This window comes from Drosophila albomicans, chromosome X, assembly GCF_009650485.2.
Source record: "Drosophila albomicans strain 15112-1751.03 chromosome X, ASM965048v2, whole genome shotgun sequence".
Classification (NCBI taxonomy): domain Eukaryota; kingdom Metazoa; phylum Arthropoda; class Insecta; order Diptera; family Drosophilidae; genus Drosophila; species Drosophila albomicans.
In genome coordinates, this window is record NC_047627.2 from 5,993,225 (window position 1) to 6,014,334 (window position 21,110).

At 41.5% G+C, this 21,110-nt stretch overlaps 4 protein-coding genes across 6 annotated transcripts; 2 read left to right on the top strand and 2 right to left on the bottom strand.

The window, feature by feature from the left end:
- Positions 1 to 328: 328 nt before the first annotated feature.
- Positions 329 to 8,380, top strand: LOC117572301 (DNA-binding protein Ewg). 2 transcript variants are annotated; one of them, XM_034255025.2, is made up of 7 exons: positions 329 to 1,312; positions 1,399 to 1,614; positions 2,645 to 3,172; positions 4,734 to 4,859; positions 4,932 to 5,064; positions 5,127 to 5,248; positions 7,585 to 8,380. In XM_034255025.2, the coding sequence occupies exons 1-7, from the start codon at positions 623 to 625 to the stop codon at positions 7,780 to 7,782; spliced, it is 2,013 nt and encodes a 670-aa protein (XP_034110916.1). In that variant the 5' UTR covers positions 329 to 622; the 3' UTR covers positions 7,783 to 8,380. The 2 variants fall into 2 exon arrangements, with proteins under 2 accessions (XP_034110916.1, XP_034110907.1); XM_034255016.2 differs by lacking the exon at positions 7,585 to 8,380 and having other exon boundaries at positions 5,127 to 6,442.
- A 2,683-nt stretch (positions 8,381 to 11,063) lies between these two features.
- On the bottom strand, positions 11,064 to 16,801 carry LOC117572281 (uncharacterized). 2 transcript variants are annotated; one of them, XM_052008253.1, is made up of 3 exons: positions 15,980 to 16,801; positions 14,370 to 15,910; positions 11,064 to 12,919 (listed from the first exon to the last, which is right to left on the bottom strand). In XM_052008253.1, exons 2-3 carry the CDS (start codon positions 15,813 to 15,815, stop codon positions 11,627 to 11,629), a joined length of 2,739 nt encoding a protein of 912 aa, XP_051864213.1. In that variant the 5' UTR covers positions 15,816 to 15,910; positions 15,980 to 16,801; the 3' UTR covers positions 11,064 to 11,626. The 2 variants fall into 2 exon arrangements, with proteins under 2 accessions (XP_051864213.1, XP_051864215.1); XM_052008255.1 differs by having other exon boundaries at positions 14,370 to 15,919.
- A 195-nt stretch (positions 16,802 to 16,996) lies between these two features.
- On the top strand, positions 16,997 to 20,333 carry LOC117572291 (ATP-binding cassette sub-family F member 1). The gene is made up of 3 exons (XM_034255004.2): positions 16,997 to 17,313; positions 17,391 to 18,510; positions 18,607 to 20,333. The coding sequence occupies exons 2-3, from the start codon at positions 17,400 to 17,402 to the stop codon at positions 20,223 to 20,225; spliced, it is 2,730 nt and encodes a 909-aa protein (XP_034110895.1). The 5' UTR covers positions 16,997 to 17,313; positions 17,391 to 17,399; the 3' UTR covers positions 20,226 to 20,333.
- Positions 20,327 to 20,878, bottom strand: LOC117572325 (uncharacterized). The gene is made up of 2 exons (XM_034255063.2): positions 20,543 to 20,878; positions 20,327 to 20,474 (listed from the first exon to the last, which is right to left on the bottom strand). Exons 1-2 carry the CDS (start codon positions 20,780 to 20,782, stop codon positions 20,373 to 20,375), a joined length of 342 nt encoding a protein of 113 aa, XP_034110954.2. The 5' UTR covers positions 20,783 to 20,878; the 3' UTR covers positions 20,327 to 20,372.
- Positions 20,879 to 21,110: the final 232 nt, after the last annotated feature.

Below are 21,110 nucleotides of genomic sequence, written 5' to 3' on the forward strand. Positions count from 1 at the left end.
TCCATGATTTACAAATCCCCAAACTCCTTGCTGAACCGGTTCGCAAGTGGTTCGGCTGGATAACTTTGAAATTAGTTAAGATAAAAGAAAAATTCAAATGGCAAATTAATAATATAGATTCCGCACATTAATCTTCCTCAGCTCCCCAAGGACACTAAGAATAGCGCATGCACGTAGCGTAAGGAGTACTCGGAGGCGTTGAATTGCACAGCAACCTTAAGAATTACAGTCAAAGCCGCACAGTCAGCTCCACCGACAACGACACCCACCTGGATCAGCAGCAGCCGTAGCAGCAGCAGCACTGCCAATAAAAGGACGCACTTAAGCCGCAGGAGTAGGAGCCGAAGTCAGCAAGCTGGCCACCACAAGCTATCGGCTGGTTGTGGCGCCGGCCGGCAGCCAACGCAGCGGTGGCAATGTCGTCGTCACCACAAGCGGCGGCGGCGGCGGTGTTGGCACAGCCAATAATGCAACCGTTGTGAACACCGTCGGCGGTGGCAGCAACAACAGCTCCAACAGCGGCGGTCTCAATGTCACCACGATCACGACAACGAGCAGCGGCACCCAGGCGCAATCCTCATCAGGCGGCAATCAAAGCAATGGCACCACCTACAAAATCGAGATGCTCGACGATGACATCCAGAGTCTGGCAACCGATGACGATGACGACGAGCTGATCAGCAGCGATGGCAGCTTATACGATGGCGATCTCAATACCATTGCGGTCAACGATGATGTGGCCAATCAACTAGCCGCTGCTGGTCCGGTGGGCGTGGCCGCCGCTGCAGCCATTGCGAGCTCGAAAAAGCGCAAGCGTCCGCATTGCTTCGAAACGAATCCATCGGTGCGCAAGCGTCAACAGAATCGCCTGCTACGCAAGCTGCGCGGCATCATCTACGAGTTCACCGGTCGTGTGGGCAAACAGGCTGTTGTGCTGGTGGCGACGCCGGGCAAACCGAATACGAGCTACAAGGTGTTCGGTGCTAAGCCGCTGGAGGATGTGCTGCGCAATCTGAAGAACATTGTGATGGACGAACTGGACAATGCGTTGGCCCAACAGGCGCCGCCGCCACCCCAAGAGGATCCGTCGCTGTTCGAGCTGCCTGGCCTGGTGATCGATGGCATTCCCACGCCGGTCGAGAAGATGACGCAGGCGCAACTGCGCGCCTTCATACCGCTGATGCTGAAGTACTCGACGGGACGCGGCAAACCCGGCTGGGGCAGAGAGTCAACGCGTCCGCCGTGGTGGCCCAAGGAGTTGCCGTGGGCGAATGTCCGCATGGATGCCCGCTCCGAGGACGACAAGCAGAAGGTGGGTGGGGTGGGTGTTCAACAGCCGCCCCAAAATATTGAACATCCTTTACTAACAATCATCCTTCAACCATCAACAAATCACAGATCAGCTGGACGCATGCGCTGCGCAAGATTGTCATCAATTGCTACAAATACCATGGACGCGAGGATCTCTTGCCCACATTCGCCGACGACGAGGATAAGGTCAACGCTCTGATATCGCAGTCGGGCGACGAGGACGAGGACATGGAGCAGCTATCGAATACGCCCACCATACAGACCGTGCAAACCGTGACGCCGGCGGTGAGCACCAACAGTCAGGTGAGTCCAGACTCATCTAGCCTAAGAGTTGGAGAAGGGTTTTATCATGAGTTTGTCGCAGAATCATTCTGCGCACTCATTTAGGAAATATAGCTGTCTGTCTGTATAAGCAACAACATCTCGGTTACTAGAAAAACTATGTTCAATTTGTCTTTTGTATTCCATATTGCGAATAATATATTAACGATAGAGACTGCAAATGTTGTTGCACATCACCGAAATTGCATTGTACATGGGTTCTACAAATTTCATAAGAATTGGTTTAAATTACTTTTGTTTTCTTACTTTTAATATAAAGTTTCACACTTGAAAATAGTCTCAATTTTGTAAATTCTTGCGATAAGAAAATGTATAAACATAACTTTAAAATTTAACTGTTTATAACTACATTTGTTGTAAAACATTTCGGGAATATAGATTAAAAGAACGTTTATATATTTGATGATTATGAGTATCATAAAAAATAATATATAAAGACATTATAGAAAAGAACGTAGTTCGGATTAATTTAATGTTTTCTATTTAAACAGTTAAAATTTAAACAATGAAATACGAGGAAATATTGTTTATAATAGTTATCGTAATAGCCGAAGAATTATTTATATATTTAAGTAGGTTAGATATCATTGAACACTAACATACATGTATATCTAAAGCACTTACTGCAAAGTCCTTTGGCTTAGTATTGTAGAGAAATAATTGTTATATATAAAATAGTTATTATTGTTGTGCAAAATACTTCAAAGTTCGTACTATATTATGAATGAGAAAACAAAAGTAATTTAATCTATTTGGGGGCAATCACAAAAGCATCGTGTTGTTCACTCTTAATATTAATGGTTTATGGGTATATCTCGAGAGAGAGAGAGAGTCAAGTCACCAAGTCTAACATAATGTTTCTATCTGGGATTGTCTTTCTCATATTCTCATACGAAACACACACTTTAACACACTCACACCCATCCAACACACAACTAACATTCACTCACACTAACGCAACACTGTCTGACATGGTTAATCTCGAAAACAGCCACAGCAGGTGAATGTGGTCAAGATCAACAGCGCCGGCACAGTGATCACCACGCACACGGCCCAAACGAATACGCCGGCACCGACAATAATCCAGAGCACGAACAATCAGCATGTGACCACAACGGCAACGCTGCCGGCCTCGACGAAAATCGAAATATGCCAGGCGCCAGCACAGCAGCAACATCAACAGCAGCAGCAGCAACATCATCAGCAACAACAGCAACAGCATCATCATCATCATGGCAGCAATACGGTGCACATACAGGCAGTGACACAGGGGCAACCACAGACGATACAGCTGACAACGGCGAGTGGAACGGCAACGGCGACGGCGGTGCCGACGACAGCAGCAGCTGTAAGTGCATCAGCGGCAGCGGCTGCCGTCGCTCAACAGCAGCAACAGCAGCAGCAACAACAACAACAGCAGCAACAACAACAACAATCGAATGCTGCCCAAACAGTCACCGCCCAACAGATTGCCAATGCCCAAGTTTGCATCGAGCCCATTACGCTCAGCGACGTTGATGTTCGTACTAATCTCTCAGAACTTGTAACTAAAACGCAACCAAGCTCAAATCCTCCTCGAATCCAGAATTCCTATTATCACAGCATGCTTGCAACTTTCCACTTGGCTCTATTATTATTGAGTTGTCTTGTTCGAGTTGAGAATCCAGTTAGCATACTAGATCGTAGATTGAAGATACAATTTGTTTGCTTAGTTAGTAATCTGTTTTTTGTTAAAGTTACAATTTAAGTTACAGAGAGAATAGAACAGCAAGAAGTCTTTGCAAAATTGGTCTTGATGATATAGATCTTATTATGCGCTACAAAACAATTCCATTAGTGGCATTTGATAGATCATTAAACTTCACTCTATTCTGTATATATTGGAAAATGGTTATATGTTTCCTTTATATACTGAATGAAGTATAGAATAGAACATTTTTATTGTATTCCAATATATACTTAAAAGAACAAAGCTTGAGCTAATTCGTGTTATTAAATAGTAAGTGCAAATCATTTTTTTTTTTTTTTATTATTATTCCTTTAGGAAAAAGAGAACTAGCCAAAACTGACCGCAGATTAATGATATCATTTATTACTAAGTTAAACAGTTTTTGGCTATAGTTGAAACTAGATTTAGAATAAGGAGAATCAGGAAGAAGTCTTTGAAACCAATTTAAGATCTACATTTATTTATGTGTAAAAAAAACAATTCCTTCAGAGCCCTTTGCTCTATTCAGTATATAATGGAAAATGTTAATAGTATTCCAGTAGTATTTAGTATATTATGGAAAATGTTTATAATATTCCATTTTACACTGAATAGAGCATAGTTTAATGATGCAGCTATAGCTTGAGTTATTAATTAGTAATTCAAAATTGTTAATCGTCTTAAAAATCATCAAGACTTTATATTTCAGTTGATTTTTCTACTCGATAGCTCAGTTTGAATAAAACGCAGATCTGAATTCGTTTTCCTTTTTTAAATTATTATCAAATAACTTCTTAAACAAGACAACTAGCCAAACAACTGTGATAAGGTTGCAAACTGTTTTTTATTATGTTCACGCTTAAGTTTTTGTTATGATATTGTTTGACTTTTATTTATTTGATTATGTTGTGAAAGAAAAGAAAAAACTGTTCCTTATATGATTTTGCCTTGTTAACCGCACTCGTTGCAATTGATATTGACAAATATATATATATATATGTGATTATAATATTATTTTAATACATTATTTTTTTCTTCCAATTATTGTGATTTTTTTTTTTTGGTTATATTGATGTTTTCTCGTTTTGCAGCTGCTTTTAACTATGGTTTTCATTTCATGCGTTCCCAAACATTTCACACTCTGCACATGTAAATACTCACACACACCAACACACACACAACAACAACAAAAAATACAATTTGCATGTTCTTGTTAACATTTTTTTTGCATTTTTTTTATATTAATTTTCCAAACGTTTTTTTTTTTTTGTTTTTGTTCTGTTGTATTTCTGTTGTCTCAAACGTCTTTCAAAGTTTCACCCCATAAAGAGAAAGCTGTGCATTAATATTTATTAAACATTCTACTCAACAGTATACGACACAGACCGTGCTGTCGCAGAATGCTGATGGCACCGTTTCCCTCATCCAGGTGGATCCCAATAATCCCATCATTACGCTGCCCGACGGCACCACCGCCCAAGTGCAGGGCGTGGCAACGGTAAGTGAAATGGAGTGATTTATAAAGTAATCGAACGTTAAAGTTAATCAATTTGTCAATTTGTACCTTTAGCTACATCAAGGCGAAGGCGGCGCCACAATTCAAACGGTGCAGAGTCTGACCGATGTGAATGGGCATGAGAATATGGTTGATCTGACCGAGGCGCAAGATGGACAGATCTTTATTACCACCGAGGATGGCCAGGGTAAGCACTGCACTCCAATTGCTTGCAATAGAAATGTTGATATAATTTTGCATCCCCTTTAGGATATCCGGTGTCCGTGAGCAATGTCATTTCGGTGCCCGTTTCGATGTATCAATCGGTGATGGCGAACATGCAGCACATTCAGAACAGCGATGGCAGCACCGTCTGTCTGGCGCCCATGCAGGTAGATAACAACAGCAGCAACAACAACAACCACAACACACGCAACAACAGCGGCAACCACAGCAACAACCACAACAACAACAATTGTAGCAGTAGCAATAGTAGTAGTAATAATGCAGCCTCGTTGCTTGGCATTTCGGTGCTCAATGCCAGCGGAATGTTGAATCGTCGCACTGCGTCGGCAGCAACAACTGTTGCAAGTGCTGCAGCTGCAACAGCGCAGCCGGCAGCTGCTGCTGCGATAACGCTGCAAGCGCCGCCAATGACGCATCTCTTTTGGGCCGCCAGTGGCAGTGGCAACAGCAGCAGCAGCAGCAACACGTTTAACAACAATAACAATAGCATGCTCACTAACAACAACATCAACAACAATAACAATAACAACACTATCAAGCGCTTGTTGCCAGTTGTGGCTGCAACACCGCCAACAACACCGACGACGACAACGCGTCGTCGCGCGGCTGTAGCGCAAAAGCGTCGCAAGCAGCCAAGCAGCAGCAAGTTGTCGCCATGCGGCAAGAGCAGCAGCGATGTTGCTGCAGCTGCCGCAGCCGCATCGCCGGCATCCATACGCTGTGTGGACAGCGCGAGTCTGACGACGAGCAGCGCGCAGGCGCAACTGCCGGCAAAAACCATTAAAGTGGAACACTTGGAGTAGCACCCAGACCACGCCCCCTTCTCCCCCACTCTCTAACATACCCCCTCACTCTCCCCTCACATACAAAAAGCGACTGCCAAGCTGCAGTCCTCAAAGGCTCCAAAGCAAGCTAACCAATCTAGTCAAAGCGGCGCTGCAAGCACAAAACAAACACACACACACACACACGCACGCACACACTTGCCATACATGCATGTACATATAGAAACGCACACACACAAGCGCACAAAGGAATGTGAATGCCAACAAACAAACCAAAAACAAAAAGTTAAAAAACAACAAATCAAATTAATTGTACACAAATTAATAAAAAAAAAAACTACTAACCACGCCCCTTGCCCCTTGCCCCTTGCCCACACCCCAAAAAACCCCTTTAACTGAATTTACACTAAGCGCAAACCAAAAAGAAAAAAAAATAAGAATATTTTCTATAATTTGTTGATAATTGAAGCCAAAACCAAAACACACACACGCATAAAACTAAACAAAATCAAATCAAATTTGTATCATGTTCCTAGCAATCGTCAAAAACAAAAACATCAATTATGGAATTTCTTAGTTAATTATGTAGTTATATTATTACATTTATGCTTTTATTTTTAGTTTTACCATATTTTTTTTCGTTAATTTTAGTTTTGTAAAATCGATTAACATAGTTAAAACCATGCAACACAAGCCAAAAATTAACGTTAATTTTAATTCAAACAAAACAAAACAAAAATGAAACTTTTTTTGTGCAATCTATGGAAAATGTTATGCAATTGATTGAATGTAGCTTAATTGAAGATTTTAATTTCTAAGGCAAACAGGAATGAAAATTTCGCACATTTGCCACTTGAATAGAAATTCAAGTTTTATTTGAAATTTTACGAATTCCCAAAACTTTATTGGGAACAGCTTTGTAAAGTGAGAAAAAAGTAGCATATAAATCATCGATAAATGAAATCATATAGTCATCTTGTTAAACTCTCGTCCAACGTAGCCAATTTGCATTCAAAATGTAGCAAGTAAAAAGAAAAAACTAACCCGAAAGTGAATTAAAAAATAATATTAAAGAACCGCCGCCCACATTTGCCATTGAAACACACACCAAAAATAAAAAAACAAAAAAAGAAAAAGATTTGTGAATATTGTGTAAAGTCGTGTGGCCAGAAGAAATTGAAGTGCATACAATTATTTTTTATGTTGATTACAATTATTATTTTGCTTATTATTATTATTGTGTTTAATGTTTTTATTACTGATTATGTTTATTATTATTATGATTATGATTGTAATTATTTTTATTGTAGTTGTTCTAGAGCAAATTTTAATTACGTGTCAAACGATGGATCCAAAACTAAAGAAAAACAAAACAAAGCAAAACAAACCAAACAAAACTATTGAATAAATCTTTTGTTGTTGTGATTTTATAATTTCAAATTTTGTTTTTAAATACATATATAATTTAACTCTCATTTATTTTTTTCTTAGCAGAAGTTCAACTATTTATTTTCAAGGTCTCGCGATCTGTTTTATATCATTTCAAACATTCTTATGCCTCAGTTACTGTAAGTACAAGCTTGATTTCCACCTTCAACCCGAAACACACAAAAGTAAATGGAATATTTCAATCTTAACTTAACTTTTCGATCTTTAAATATAGAAACTAATAAAAGTGTTATTATGTGCACTTTCAGGTGGAGAATGGCGATCAGCTGGAGACGATCACAGTGTCGCCGGGCATGCATCAGATGATGATCCAGGGTGGACCTGGCCAGGAGCCGCAGCTGGTGCAGGTCGTCAGTCTGAAGGATGCGACGCTGCTGAGCAAGGCCATGGAGGCGATCAACTCCGGCAATGTGAAGGCCGAGGATACAATAATAATGGAGCAATAGAAGCAACTGGGCGCTGCCAGTGGCACCAGCTCTGGTTCTGGAACTATCGAATACATATACGAGCTCCAGGACGAGGACATAATGGAGTAAGCAGTGGACGCCATTATGCAGCTGGATACGCGACTGGTAGTGAGGGAAGACGATGGATGGATGGAGCAATAGTCACAATTGGAATCTATATATATATATATACCATGCATAAATACACACATACACATATAAATTGATGATCTCCCAAGCATCTATCACGCAATGTAAATGCTTGATAACACTCACCAACACACACACACACTCATAGTATTAATACATTTTTTGATATAATTATATGTAACGATTACGCATCTAAAAAACAAAAAACAAAAATGAAAAAGAAATACTCTCGACATACACGACGCATAAACGAAAATATTTTATAAGTACCTGAAAGGTGTTTTGCTACAACAAAAAACTAATAAGCAAAATCAAAGCTAAAGCAATTCTCATTTGATTCTCTCTTCGTTATGTGTTGCTCCGAGTTATTTGTATATCGATCGAGTCTATATACAAAAAAAAACAAAACAAAAAGAAAGAATACCAAAAACAAAAAGATAACAAAATAGCAGAAGAAATCATTAACAATTCTAGTCAACAAATATCCAGTCGAATATATATATATTACAAAATATATATATTATTTATTGTAACATTTTTTTTTATTTGTTTTAAGTTTAAAGACGTCTTCGCATAGCATAATAATAATTGATGGAAAACGTTTTCGGACAGCAACAAAAAATGCAATTCCTTTTTTTTCGTAATTTAATTTAGTGGTGTAACTAATTTTTAAATGAAATTTTTGTCGTCTTTATAAATAGTTCAATTAAAATGGATCCTTAAGCGTAAACAAATAATTAATATATAAATATGTAAGAGAAAAGCTCTTCGATTTTTCGGCACCTCATTTTGGTGCCGCATTTAACGTTTCTGCACGTACTCATAGCTATATAAATATATACATATATATATATATACTTATATTGTATTAACTATATATAGGAATTATGCAGAGTTACTTGTATGTATGTTAAACACACACAAAGGAACACAACATCACACACATACACACACACAGTCACACGTGAGACACGCTATATAATAAATTTGCATTTGCATCACATCTAGTCGATAACGTTAAACTAAATATATATTATATATTTAACAATACTGAATAAAAACAAAAAACACAAAACAAATTTCACCTTAGGCCAAAAGAACGACGACGACAACCAGAAAAAAAGAAGAAAATACCATGCAATGTAAACAAGAATTCACTTTAAATTTAATTATTAATTATAATAAATAAACTGTAAACAAAAAATTTAATTCCAGACTTTCTACTTCAATATTTTAACCCCAAAAGCGCTGATAAGAAAATTTCTATGGACATCAGGAAATTTCAAGTCAAGTTAAGTTCAATGGATGGGATTGTTTATTTACGATAACAACGATGGGTAGGATTTCTTTAAGTATGGGATTGAAAGACAATCCCGATAAAGAACAAGTAAGAAAGCTACAGTCGAGTGTGCTTGACTGTGAGATACCCGCTACCCGTAAAAGCAAAATAGTCTGGTATTATTCTTAAAATATACCCAATAATATCATAAAAATACTAAAATATACCGAAGGTCATATTTGGTATATTGTTGAAGTACTATACATATTTAAAATATACCGTTTAAAAAAGCAAAAAATCCGGTATTCTTAAAATATACCGTAACATACTAAAAATATACTGAATATCATATTTGGTATATTGTTGAAGTAATATACAAATTTAAAATATGCCATTATGAAAAAAACAAAACAATCCGATATTCTTAAAATATACCATAACATACTAAAATATACTGATTGCCATATTTGATATATCGTTGAAGTACTACATTTAAAATATACCATAGAACTCATAACATACCATATTGTCAATCAAAGCAGCTGAGATTCGATTGTAGTTGACGTTATTTGCCATACAAAAGTATTTCTTAAATAACTTCTAGAATTTTTATCCTATCGCAATTAAATTCTTAGGAATAGGAGAAAGTTTAGTTATTATTGTCCGTACCACAATTCGATTCCAGCCTTACTATTCGAATATATAATACTTTAAAGGGTCGGAGATACTTTCTTTTGTCTGTAACATATATTTCCTGGAGACACAAACTTTTAAAAACCTTTTACTTTATGGATAGCGAGTATAAAAGCCACCATCATGGGAAAATCGAGTAAATCGAGCCGTATTTTTTGCTTGTTTATTTTCATTAATAATTATTGTTGTTTTCGATTTGTTTATTAATTAGTTTACATGCTAGTTATTTAATTGCTAAACATTTGTAACGCATTATTATCGTTATGATTATATTTAATAAAATAATTATTATTATTTGTATAGTTATTATTAATTTTGTTTTTGCATTTGTTATTGTTAATGTTTGTTTGTTTAATTTATGTTTTCGTATTTATTTTGTTGAAATTTGTTTCATAAATTAGATTGTACAAAAGATATAGACAACAACGCAAAAAGAACACAAAATGTACTATATAAATATATACACATTAGATGTATCTATTAGAATATATATATCATTATATATAGTATGTATATGTATACGTATGTATATCTGTAGCGATATAACCCAAAAGTGTTTTAAGAGTACAACTCGTTGAAAGAAAGTTACTTGTTAAGTTACAAAAGAACATAAAAGAATTTTACAAATTTGCTTAAATTAGGCATTACAAATTAAAATTACACACTAGAAAAACGAACGAACGAAACGAAAAAAAAAGTGATTATGTTATAATCTATACTCGTATTTATTGTTGGGGAAAAACCAAAACAAAAGCTATGCTACACAAAAAAAAAAGAGAAAAACAAACAAAAATCTAATAAAAATAATAGATAATAATAATAATAATGTGGTTAAAAATAGCTACACATTGACAAGAAAACAAACAATTGAAGAAAGACAATAGATTTCGCTATGAAACAAAAAGGTGCTAACTGCTAAGGCAAACCACAAAAAAACCGCAACCGTAATCGAAGCGGGGGAAGGGGAAAGGGGGGAAGTTCGAAAGCTATAAGTAAGGAAATTGGTGAAGAGACTGGTGACTGGAAGGAAAGGCAACGAGATAGGTGCGAGTAGCTCAAAGCAAAGATAAACAAAGTGGATTCGATCTTAATAGCTCAGTGCTCAGTGTGTGTGTGTGTGTAGGTGTGTGTGTAGGTGTGTGTGTAGGTGTGTGTGTAGGTGTGTGTGTGTGTAGGTGTGTGTTCGAGGGGGGTAGGGAAAACTCCAGTGCCTGGGTATGTAGACTTTTCCGCTAGTCTTATTACAGCTATCAATTGAGTATTAATTAATTGTGTGTACACAAATGTGTGTTGCTTGCAAAATGTGGTAATTGTTATGCGTATTGCTCAGTCGCGCTCAGTGTTGCACAATGTTTATTTATTTAAAACTAGAATCTCTCTCTCTATCTTTCAATTTGTGTCTCTGTCTCGCTCTCTTAATGAGTAGCTTGGGCTTAAAAACAATGTATGTATGTGTGTGTGTGTTTTCTTTGTACTCTTTTTGCACTGGGTCTTAAGTGTGGTCTAAGTGTTGATCAACGCACAAAAACACGGGAGGTAGTTCGAGTAAGGTTTAAGGGAAAGGAAGATTTAAGGAGGGGACAAAGCTTCAGCCGTGCACTGAATACTGAGCTATGTGTCGACGTACATTAAATAAATAGTGTTGTGTTGTAGTATTGTATTGTAGCTAATCCGAAAGGCAAAAACGTTGGCGTTTCGCAACACTGGCCAGCAGTAACCACACTAATTGCTGTTGCTGCCGCTGTTGCTACTGTTACTGTTGCTCTCACTGGACTGTTTCTGTTTCTGCTTGTTGTTTGTTATCACCGAAACCTGCGTCTCATACTCGCTGGTTATGTTCACCAGCAACTGCTTCTGCACCTCATGCTCCAGCATAATGGCATCCATTTGCTGCTCGAACCTGGGCAGCATGGCATCGCGTTGCCGCAACTGTTGTTGGAATAACGTGCGCGCCTCCTCGCCCATCGTCACCAGCTGTGTGTCCAAGCTGCGCAACGTGCTCGACAGCGCCGCCTTCAGCTGTGTTCCCGTTCCCTTTCCCGTTCCTCCTCCTGCCGCTGCCGCTGTCGCTGCTCGACCTTGCGTTCCAGCTGCTGATGTTCCACCTGACTTGATGGGCGTTGACATCAGTCGCTTCAATACGCTGACTCGCGGCGCCACAACTGTGGTTGCTGCCGTTGCTGTGGCTGCTGTTCCTGTGGCTGGTGGCGGGGATGCATTGCTGTTGTTGCCGTCGTCGAGAGTCGTATCCACGCTGCTCGCACTTGCCGGCGACAATGTGGAGCTCTCGCTACAGCTCAGCTGCCTTATAACAGACTGTTGTTGCTGCACCTTCTGTTGTTGCTGCTGCTGTTGTTGCTGCTGCTGCTTCTGCTGTTGTTGCAACTGTTGCTGCTGCTGCTGCTGCTTTTGCTGGTACTGCAAATTGCGTGCGGATGTCACATTCACCACATCCACCGACTTCGATATCGAATGCTTCACATGCCCAGGCGCTGGCGGCACCAAAGCCAACTGTGCCGCTGGCGATGGCGCCTGCTCCTCCAGGGTCAGCGTCGATGCTGGCGAACTGCAGCAGCCATCGTCCATGGCATCGATGTTGTCGTCGATGCCATTGCTACCGTTGTTTGCTGTCTTTTGCAGATTCTCAATGAGATAGAGCACAATCCGTTCGAGCTGCTGAGGAGCCCGCGAGGCGGGCAAATCGGGACTCGTCTGCGTGGGTATGTCGGCCTTGATGATTGTCGAGAATTTGTTCTTCATCTCCTGCACCTTCCGCTTGCCGGCCTGCTCGTCCAGCAGCGTGTTGACGCACAGAAACGAATGCACCTTGTTGCTGCTCTTGTCAATCTCGAGGAATCCCTTCGAATGCAGGTAGATAAAGTGTCCGTTCCTCGACAGCAGTCGATAGCAACTCTCCCCATAGTCGCTGTTGCAGTCGTACATTTGTCGCAGTGCCACAATCACCCAGCGCACATCGTCCAGATGCATGAAGCTGAAGGGGCTCAGGTTGCGCACCTGTCAAAGCAGAAACAATAAACGAAAAATCCCCTTCGATTAGCACACATGACAACATATCTATTATACGACATTAAATAACAGCGATTATCTTTAGCATATAGTTCTATCAATAAATTAATCACTTGTTGTGAAATTGCAATTTGTCACGCTTCAATTTTCATAACATTCCAATCGCGGAAAACCTCTCTCAGATAATCGAATGATTACATAAACCAAAATCAAATCAAAACATATACAATTATAATAACAACAACTAAGATGTTAACAAAAACAAAAAAAAAGACTAATCACAGTTCGCATAATTAAATTGATTGAAGTATTCACATAGTTGTTATGCAATTCGAACGTTAAATTGATAATTTGCTGATAACAATGCTAAACATTGCTGATAAACATACCGGCGAAAGGTATTCTAATAACAATGCTCAAACTTTATAAATATTAATAATAATATTAATAAATATCATAGTACTAATGCTTATCTAATAACAGCAGTAAGTTAATAAACCAAAATATTTTGCAATTCAAATAAAAATATTAATACAAATGCTAATGCAATGAAGAACTTTGTTTGAATCAGTTCTGAAGAGAATATTTATAATGTCAGCGAAAACCTACACATAGTAAAACAATAATATAACGATAATAACCAGAGATATGATAATTGATAAGATACATGATACATGAATAATAATGTTCTAAACTTATACACGGTCTTAAGTGCTAATCGAATGCAAATAAAATACTAATGATGATAATAATAATGATAATGATAATAGTAATAATGATAATAATAATAGTGATAAGAAAATAATAATAATAATAATAATAATAATAATAATAATAAAAATAATAAAGATAATGATAATAAGTTTGAGGAAAATTAATTAATCAATAGTAAAAAATATTGTCACCACAAAAAATTTAATATAAAACTAAAATAATAATAATAATAATACGATAAAAAGAAACAATGCTAATTAGTAATAAAAAAAAATATAATTTAAAAACTAATGAAAATGATAATTTTAAGAATAATTAATGAATAGTGAAACAAAATGCATAATCATAATAAAAAAGTTGAGCAGAACAATAATAATGTGGATAAAATAAATAATATGAATAAATAATAAACACAATAATGCAATATGGATAAAAAAGAAACATTATGCTAATTAGTAATAAAAAAAGAAGAATTTAAAAACTAATATTAACCATAATAATAATAATAATAATAATAATAATAATAATAAAATAAATATGAATAAATAATAAACACAATAATCCAATATGGATAAAAAAGAAACATTATGCTAATTAGTAATAAAAAAAAATAGAATTTAAAAACTAATATTAACCATAATAATAATAATTATAATAGCAATACAATGATGGATACTAATGAAGAATTCTGATGTTCTGATGGCCAGAGTGAAATGTAACTAACCTCATCCTTCATATAGCCGGCAACGATGCCAATGCGCTGATCACAGTCGATGATGCTGCCGTCGATGAGATGCCGCGTCCGATACTCCAGCTGATACGGCTCCGGCTGGCGGCACAGGAGGCTGAGGTTCGTCGAACTCTCGCGCATGATGCGACCCATGGCCACCAGGACGATGTCGTTGCCACTGATGCCATGGAGCGCGGCCTGCGCGATGGCATCGTGTTGTGGCAGGCAGGGAGGCGGCAGCGACGGGGACGATGACGACGACGAGTTATCAGATGAGGCTGCAGCAGCCGCTGCGGCGGCGGCGGCGGCGGCAACAGCGAGCATATTGTTATTACGCGATCGCCTTATCAGTTGCGAGACGATTGGATAATTGGCAGCGGCGCCACCCGTCACCGATGAATCGCTGCGACGAAAGCAGCCATCGATCTTCACCCATTCGTACTGACGCGTCGACTCCGCTCGCGTTGCGGCCCGCGAGAGGCGCACATTGAAGCAGCGACGATCGGCGCGCAGACGCTCATCGATGGCCGCCCAATGGGCGAGGGTCTCGGGGCTGGGCGTGCGGGTTCGCGTTCGACTGCGATGTGGCATGTGGGCATCGATGTTATCCATGAGCTCCACATCATCGTCATCACCATCACCATCGTCGTTGTCATATTGCTGTTCCTCGAGCTCCACGTCGTCGTCGTCGTCGTTAGCTTCGTCCTCATCCTCCTCGTGCTCCTCCTCGTCGCTGGCCGATGTGGAATGCGATTGCGAATGCCTTGACTTTTGACGTCGCTGCTTGTGCCGCCGTTGATGCTGCTGCTGCTGCTGCTGTCGTTGTCGCTGCTGTGGTTGTTGTTGTTGCTGCTGCTGCTGTTGCTGGTAGAAAAGCGTCTCGATGTCACGTGGTATGAGCTGTTGACGTAACAACGCCTGATCATCGGGATGCGTAATCTGCAACAGATTCTGTCCATACAAATCCGACTGGCAGTGGCCCAGCAACTGTTCCACGCTGCCCGAGACGAGCACAATTTGGCCATTGCATGTGAGCGTGAGCAGAAAACTGTCGAGCAACTGCATCAGTGTGTCCGTCAGCTGTGGCGTCTCGTGCGTCGATGGCAGCATCTTGAGATTGTGTTTGCGACGCCGTCGTGTCGCCGACTTGCCAAACACATACTCCATTCGCAGTCCATGCGTCGCCAGCCGGAGCACAGCGGTCTTGTCGAGGCGCCGCGTCGACTCCGCGGCATGTGGCACCATGGTGGCCAGCTCCTGGATGCTGGCGTTCAGTTTGTCGCGTCGCTGCTTCTCGGCCAGGTTGCGCGCCTCGCGACCATTTGAGGCGCCATTGGCGTCGCCATTGGGCTCCGATGACGCCGCATCTGAGACGCCTGCTGTCATAACTGCGACGCCGCTGCTGGCTGAGGCAGCGGCAGGGGCGACTATTGCTGCCATATCGCGCACGTTATTTGTTGTTGTCTGGCGTGTGTGTGAGTGTATGTGTGTGTATGATTCTTTGTGTGTGTGAGTGTAGTGATGTGCTGCTACTGCTGCTGCTGCTGTTATGATTATTATTATTATTATTATTGTTGTAAATCGTTTGCTTGTCTCTTGCTCACGCTTGCCGACGAATTCGATATCGAATTCGCTTTTCTCCACAATGCATTTCCTTTTCTCTCTCTCGCTGTTGTTTTGTTTTACTTTTTTCTATGTTTAATTGGCGCGCTGCGGAAAATTGTCACTCTCCATAACTTGGCGGCCTCTCTCCACTCTCCGCTCTTCACACTCTCGACGTGCTGCGCTCAGCTCTGTTTGCGTTTTTTGTTAATATTTTGAGCGTATTTTGTTGCTATTTCTTTTAAAGTTTTCAAGGTCTTGCTCGTAGTATCGTACTCTTCTTGCTGTTGTTGTTTTTGTTGCTGCTGCTGCTACTGTTAACCACCTTTGGGCTATGTTCGCGGCAGCCCCCTCCCCCCTTGGCACCTTCACAACACTCTCACGCAGCGTATGTTATTTTCCGCTTTATGGAATTTTTTCTGTTGTTTTTTTTTCTATTTTTTTTGTTTTGTATGTGTGTGTGTGATTTTTTTTTTTTTTTTTTTTGATTGCGTTGCGAATCTCAATCTCCTTTGCGTTGTGGCTCTAGTTCAGCAGCAGTTGTTGTTGTTGTTGTTTGTGTTGCTGTTATTGTTTTCGTTGTTGTTTTTGTTATTGTTACTCTGTGGGCACAGCACGTAGCGCAATTGCAGGCCATTCAATACGAACAGTCTTGCCAATTACATTGAATAGCTCACACATACACTGACACAATTTGCACTATTTTGTTTATATTAGTGATTAATTGTTTATTAAACAATTATGTAGCTCGGCGACATTTGTGGCAAAAAAAATTTTTTTTGTCATCTATCGATATTTACCATCGATAGCTGTGCGCTCACCGTTTATCGCTGAACAACTAGTTCCAACTAGTTCCGCTTGGCGTCAATACGCCACAGCTGTGCGAGCTACAACACAAACGGGAGACACAAACACATTGTGCATACATAAAAAAAATGATAATAAACAATATGTACGTTTGCGTGAGCTGTCAAGCAATAGTTGAAGTAGAGAAATTGAGTCAGGTGAAAACGTGTTCAGGCGATATTGATTCGTTGCAAGCAGCTGTTGTGAACTAGTTCGGAACCAATGATGACATCACAATTCCGATAATAGTATTTTGAGTGCACACACACACACAGAGGCACGCATGCATGCACGATACGCACATACACGGACACACACATACTGAGGCGATCATCGTGTGCTTGCGCTCGCACGCTGTGCTTCTTCTTCTTGGTCGGCCAGCTCCACATTTTGGCACATTTGCCAGCTGTGCACGTGAAAGCCGCCGTCGCAGCCAGCAGCAGCGACATTATCGTCGTCATTCAACACCAACATACTGCACTAAATTAAAGTAATTTGTGTACAACAAGAAATTTATTATATTCTTGTCAGACTAATTGTGCGATACCCTAATTCGATTCCAATCAGACTCCAAACATGTCGAAAGCGAAAGGCAAAAAGAAGGAACGCTTTGATGACGACGACGAACTGCAATTGGATGCGGAGAAAGTGAATGTCAGCGACAAGAAGAAGCAGCAGCAAGCAACGGCGTCCAAGAAGCAGCAGCAAGGCAAAAAGGGAAAGCGTGGCGGTGGCAACAACGACTCCAGCGACAATGAATCTTTGACCAGCAGCAAAGTGGCCGATGACTTCGACGGCAAAGCGAAGCCAAAGAAGGCGGCTGCCAATAAAAAGGGTAACAAGAAAGGTAAGCGCAACAATGATGATTGGAGCGATGACGAAGATCAGCAACAGCAAAAGAAGCCCGTGGCCGATGAATCCGATGAAGAGGAGACGCCAAAGAGTGTGCCCAAGAAACAGCAGCAGCAGGGCAAGAAGAGTAAAAAGAACAATAAGAAGAAGCAGGACGAAGGTTTCAGTGATGATGATGATGACGACGACAACAACAAACAGCTGGACGATGATGAGGAGCTGGATGAGCCGGTGGTTGCCAAGCCGGCATCGAAAAAGTCCAAAAAGAAGCAGCAGCAACAGAAGAATAAGTTTGCCTTAAGCGACGACGAAGAGGAAGACGATGCAGCAGAGGAGGAGGAAGAGGAAGAGGAGCAGCCCAAGCCGGCAGCAAAGAAATCCAAGCAGAAGCAACAGAAGCAGCAGAAGAACAAATACGAATTGAGCGACAACGAGGAACCAGAGGAAGCAGAGGTGGAAGCGGAAGAGGAACCGACATCGGCGCAAGAGGAGCAGCCAGTGGAAACGAAACCAGAGCCAAAGCTGGAGGAGCAGTTGGAAGAGCTGCAGCTTAAGGACGAGCCGGAAGCAGAGGCGGAACAGGAGCCGGAGCCCAAGTCGGAGGAATCTGTCGAAGCCAAGGAAAAGAAGTTGACGCACAAGGAGAAGAAGAAGCAAAAGAAACAACTCGAATACGAGCGTCAAATGGATCTGATGACCAAAAAAGGCGGCGCTGGTCACTCGGATCTCGATAGCAATTTCACCATGTCGCAGGTGCAAAAGAGTGCCGGACAACAGGCAGCTCTGGAGCATGCGGTGGACATTAAGATCGAGAACTTCACCATATCCGCCAAGGGTAAGTGACATACAAATGAAACTCTATCGATTTGTAACCATAGCAATTGATTTACTACCATGTTCCCTATTCTAATTCTGTCTTCTCCTCCGCCAGGCAACGATCTCTTCGTGAATGCCAATCTGCTGATCGCGCATGGACGTCGCTATGGCCTTGTTGGCCCCAATGGACACGGCAAAACGACGCTGTTGCGCCACATTGCCACACGTGCCTTCGCCATACCGCCCAACATCGATGTGCTGTTGTGTGAACAGGAAGTGGTAGCCACCGACAAGACGGCCATCGATACCATCTTGGATGCAGATGTTAAACGCACCGAGTTGCTCAAAAAGAGCGAAGAGCTGGAGAAACAATTCGCTGGCGGCGATCTGACGGTGCAAGAGGAACTCAACGACACCTTTGCCGAACTAAAAGCCATAGGTGCGTATTCGGCAGAGGCGCGTGCTCGCCGCATCTTAGCCGGTCTTGGGTTCAGCAAAGAGATGCAGGATCGTCCCACGAACAAGTTCTCCGGTGGCTGGCGTATGCGTGTCTCTTTGGCCCGTGCTCTCTACTTGGAGCCGACGCTGTTGATGCTTGACGAGCCGACAAATCACTTGGATTTGAATGCGGTCATTTGGCTGGACAACTATTTGCAGGGCTGGAAGAAAACGTTGCTCATCGTGTCTCACGACCAGAGTTTCCTCGACAATGTGTGCAACGAGATCATCCATTTGGACCAGAAGAAACTGCAATACTACAAGGGCAACTACTCCATGTTCAAGAAGATGTTTGTGCAGAAGCGTCGCGAGATGATCAAGGAATACGAGAAGCAGGAGAAGCGTCTGCGCGAACTTAAGGCCCACGGCCAGTCGAAGAAGGCGGCGGAGAAGAAGCAAAAGGAGTCGCTCACACGCAAACAGGAGAAGAACAAGTCGAAGCAACAGAAGCAGGACGAGGACGAGGGACCACAGGAATTGTTGGCCCGCCCCAAAGAGTATATTGTGAAGTTCCGTTTCCCGGAGCCATCGCAGCTGCAGCCCCCAATTCTGGGTGTGCACAACATCACGTTCGCCTTCGATGGCCAGAAACCGTTGTTCATCAAAGCGGACTTTGGCATTGATCTGACCAGTCGTGTGGCCATCGTGGGTCCCAATGGTGTGGGCAAGTCGACGTTCCTCAAGCTGCTGCTGGGCGAACTGGAGCCGCAACAGGGTGAACAGCGCAAGAATCATCGCTTGCATGTGGGACGCTTCGATCAGCATTCGGGCGAGCATCTGACAGCAGAGGAATCGGCGGCTGAGTATTTGCAGCGTTTGTTCAATTTGCCGCACGAGAAAGCGCGCAAGGCGTTGGGCTCGTTTGGTCTTGTCAGTCATGCGCACACCATCAAGATGAAGGATCTATCCGGTGGCCAAAAGGCGCGTGTGGCGCTTGCCGAGCTGTGCTTGAGTGCACCCGATGTTTTGATATTGGATGAGCCGACGAATAATCTGGATATTGAGTCAATTGATGCACTCGCCGAGGCGATCAATGAGTATGAGGGCGGCGTCATCATTGTGTCCCACGACGAGCGTTTGATACGTGAAACCGGCTGCACATTGTATGTGATTGAGGATCAGACCATCAACGAGATCGATGGCGAGTTCGATGACTATCGCAAGGAGGTGCTCGACTCGCTCGGCGAGGTGGTCAACAATCCCAGTGTGGTGGCCAATGCCGCTGTGCTGCAGTAGCCAGAGATTCATTATGCTTTACATATTAGTTAGCCACCGTTTTGCTATTATTGAATGATACATTTATTCTTGTTTATACATGGGAAATACAAAAGATGAAAAGAGCAACCAGTGTGTTTATAGTAATATCTAGCCTAGTTTTGTTGCTTAGCCATAGCGATAGAAGAGCTTCACATTGTTGAGCAGCTGCGTCATCGCATTGTAGCTGTCCACATCGAAATCGATATTCTCGCCGCCAAATTCAATAACCTGCAACAAACATTGACGAAGCTTTATTATTCCATTTCGGGTGACGGAGAGAACAGTAGCAGCCTTACCTCCTTGGCGCGTATGGTGTCACCGCTGCTGGAGACACCAATCACCTCCACCCAGGCGCCTTGTGCCGCACTCAATTCGCTCGGCAAACTAATGCGCAACTTGTGATTATCGGTGCTGCACGCCATCAAATTTGTGCCCGCCACGCTTTCCACACGCACCATTATGCTCACCGACTGGCCCGTAAACTGCTTAAGCAGACCGCCATTAACGAGTGTTCGTGATTCAAATGGTGTATTCATTGTAACTAATTTGTTGCAAATAAATATGCTGCTGCGGCGACTGCAATCAACACAAACTTCTCAATAATAGGAAAAAAGCGCGTAAACAGTGCAATCACACAACAGGTTATCGGTCGTTATCGGTTATGTTATATTCGCAGGAGTTGGCAGAGCTATGTTATCCATCCATATGCGCAAAATGGCGCGCGATTATAACAGCATTTAAATTGCAGGCCAACAATATAATACTATTGTATTTTAGTTGTTAAACGTGTGAGTTACAAATGCAGTTATTTATAAAATAATAAATGTACACTGCTGTTCTCAAATTACTTTATGAAAGTAATAT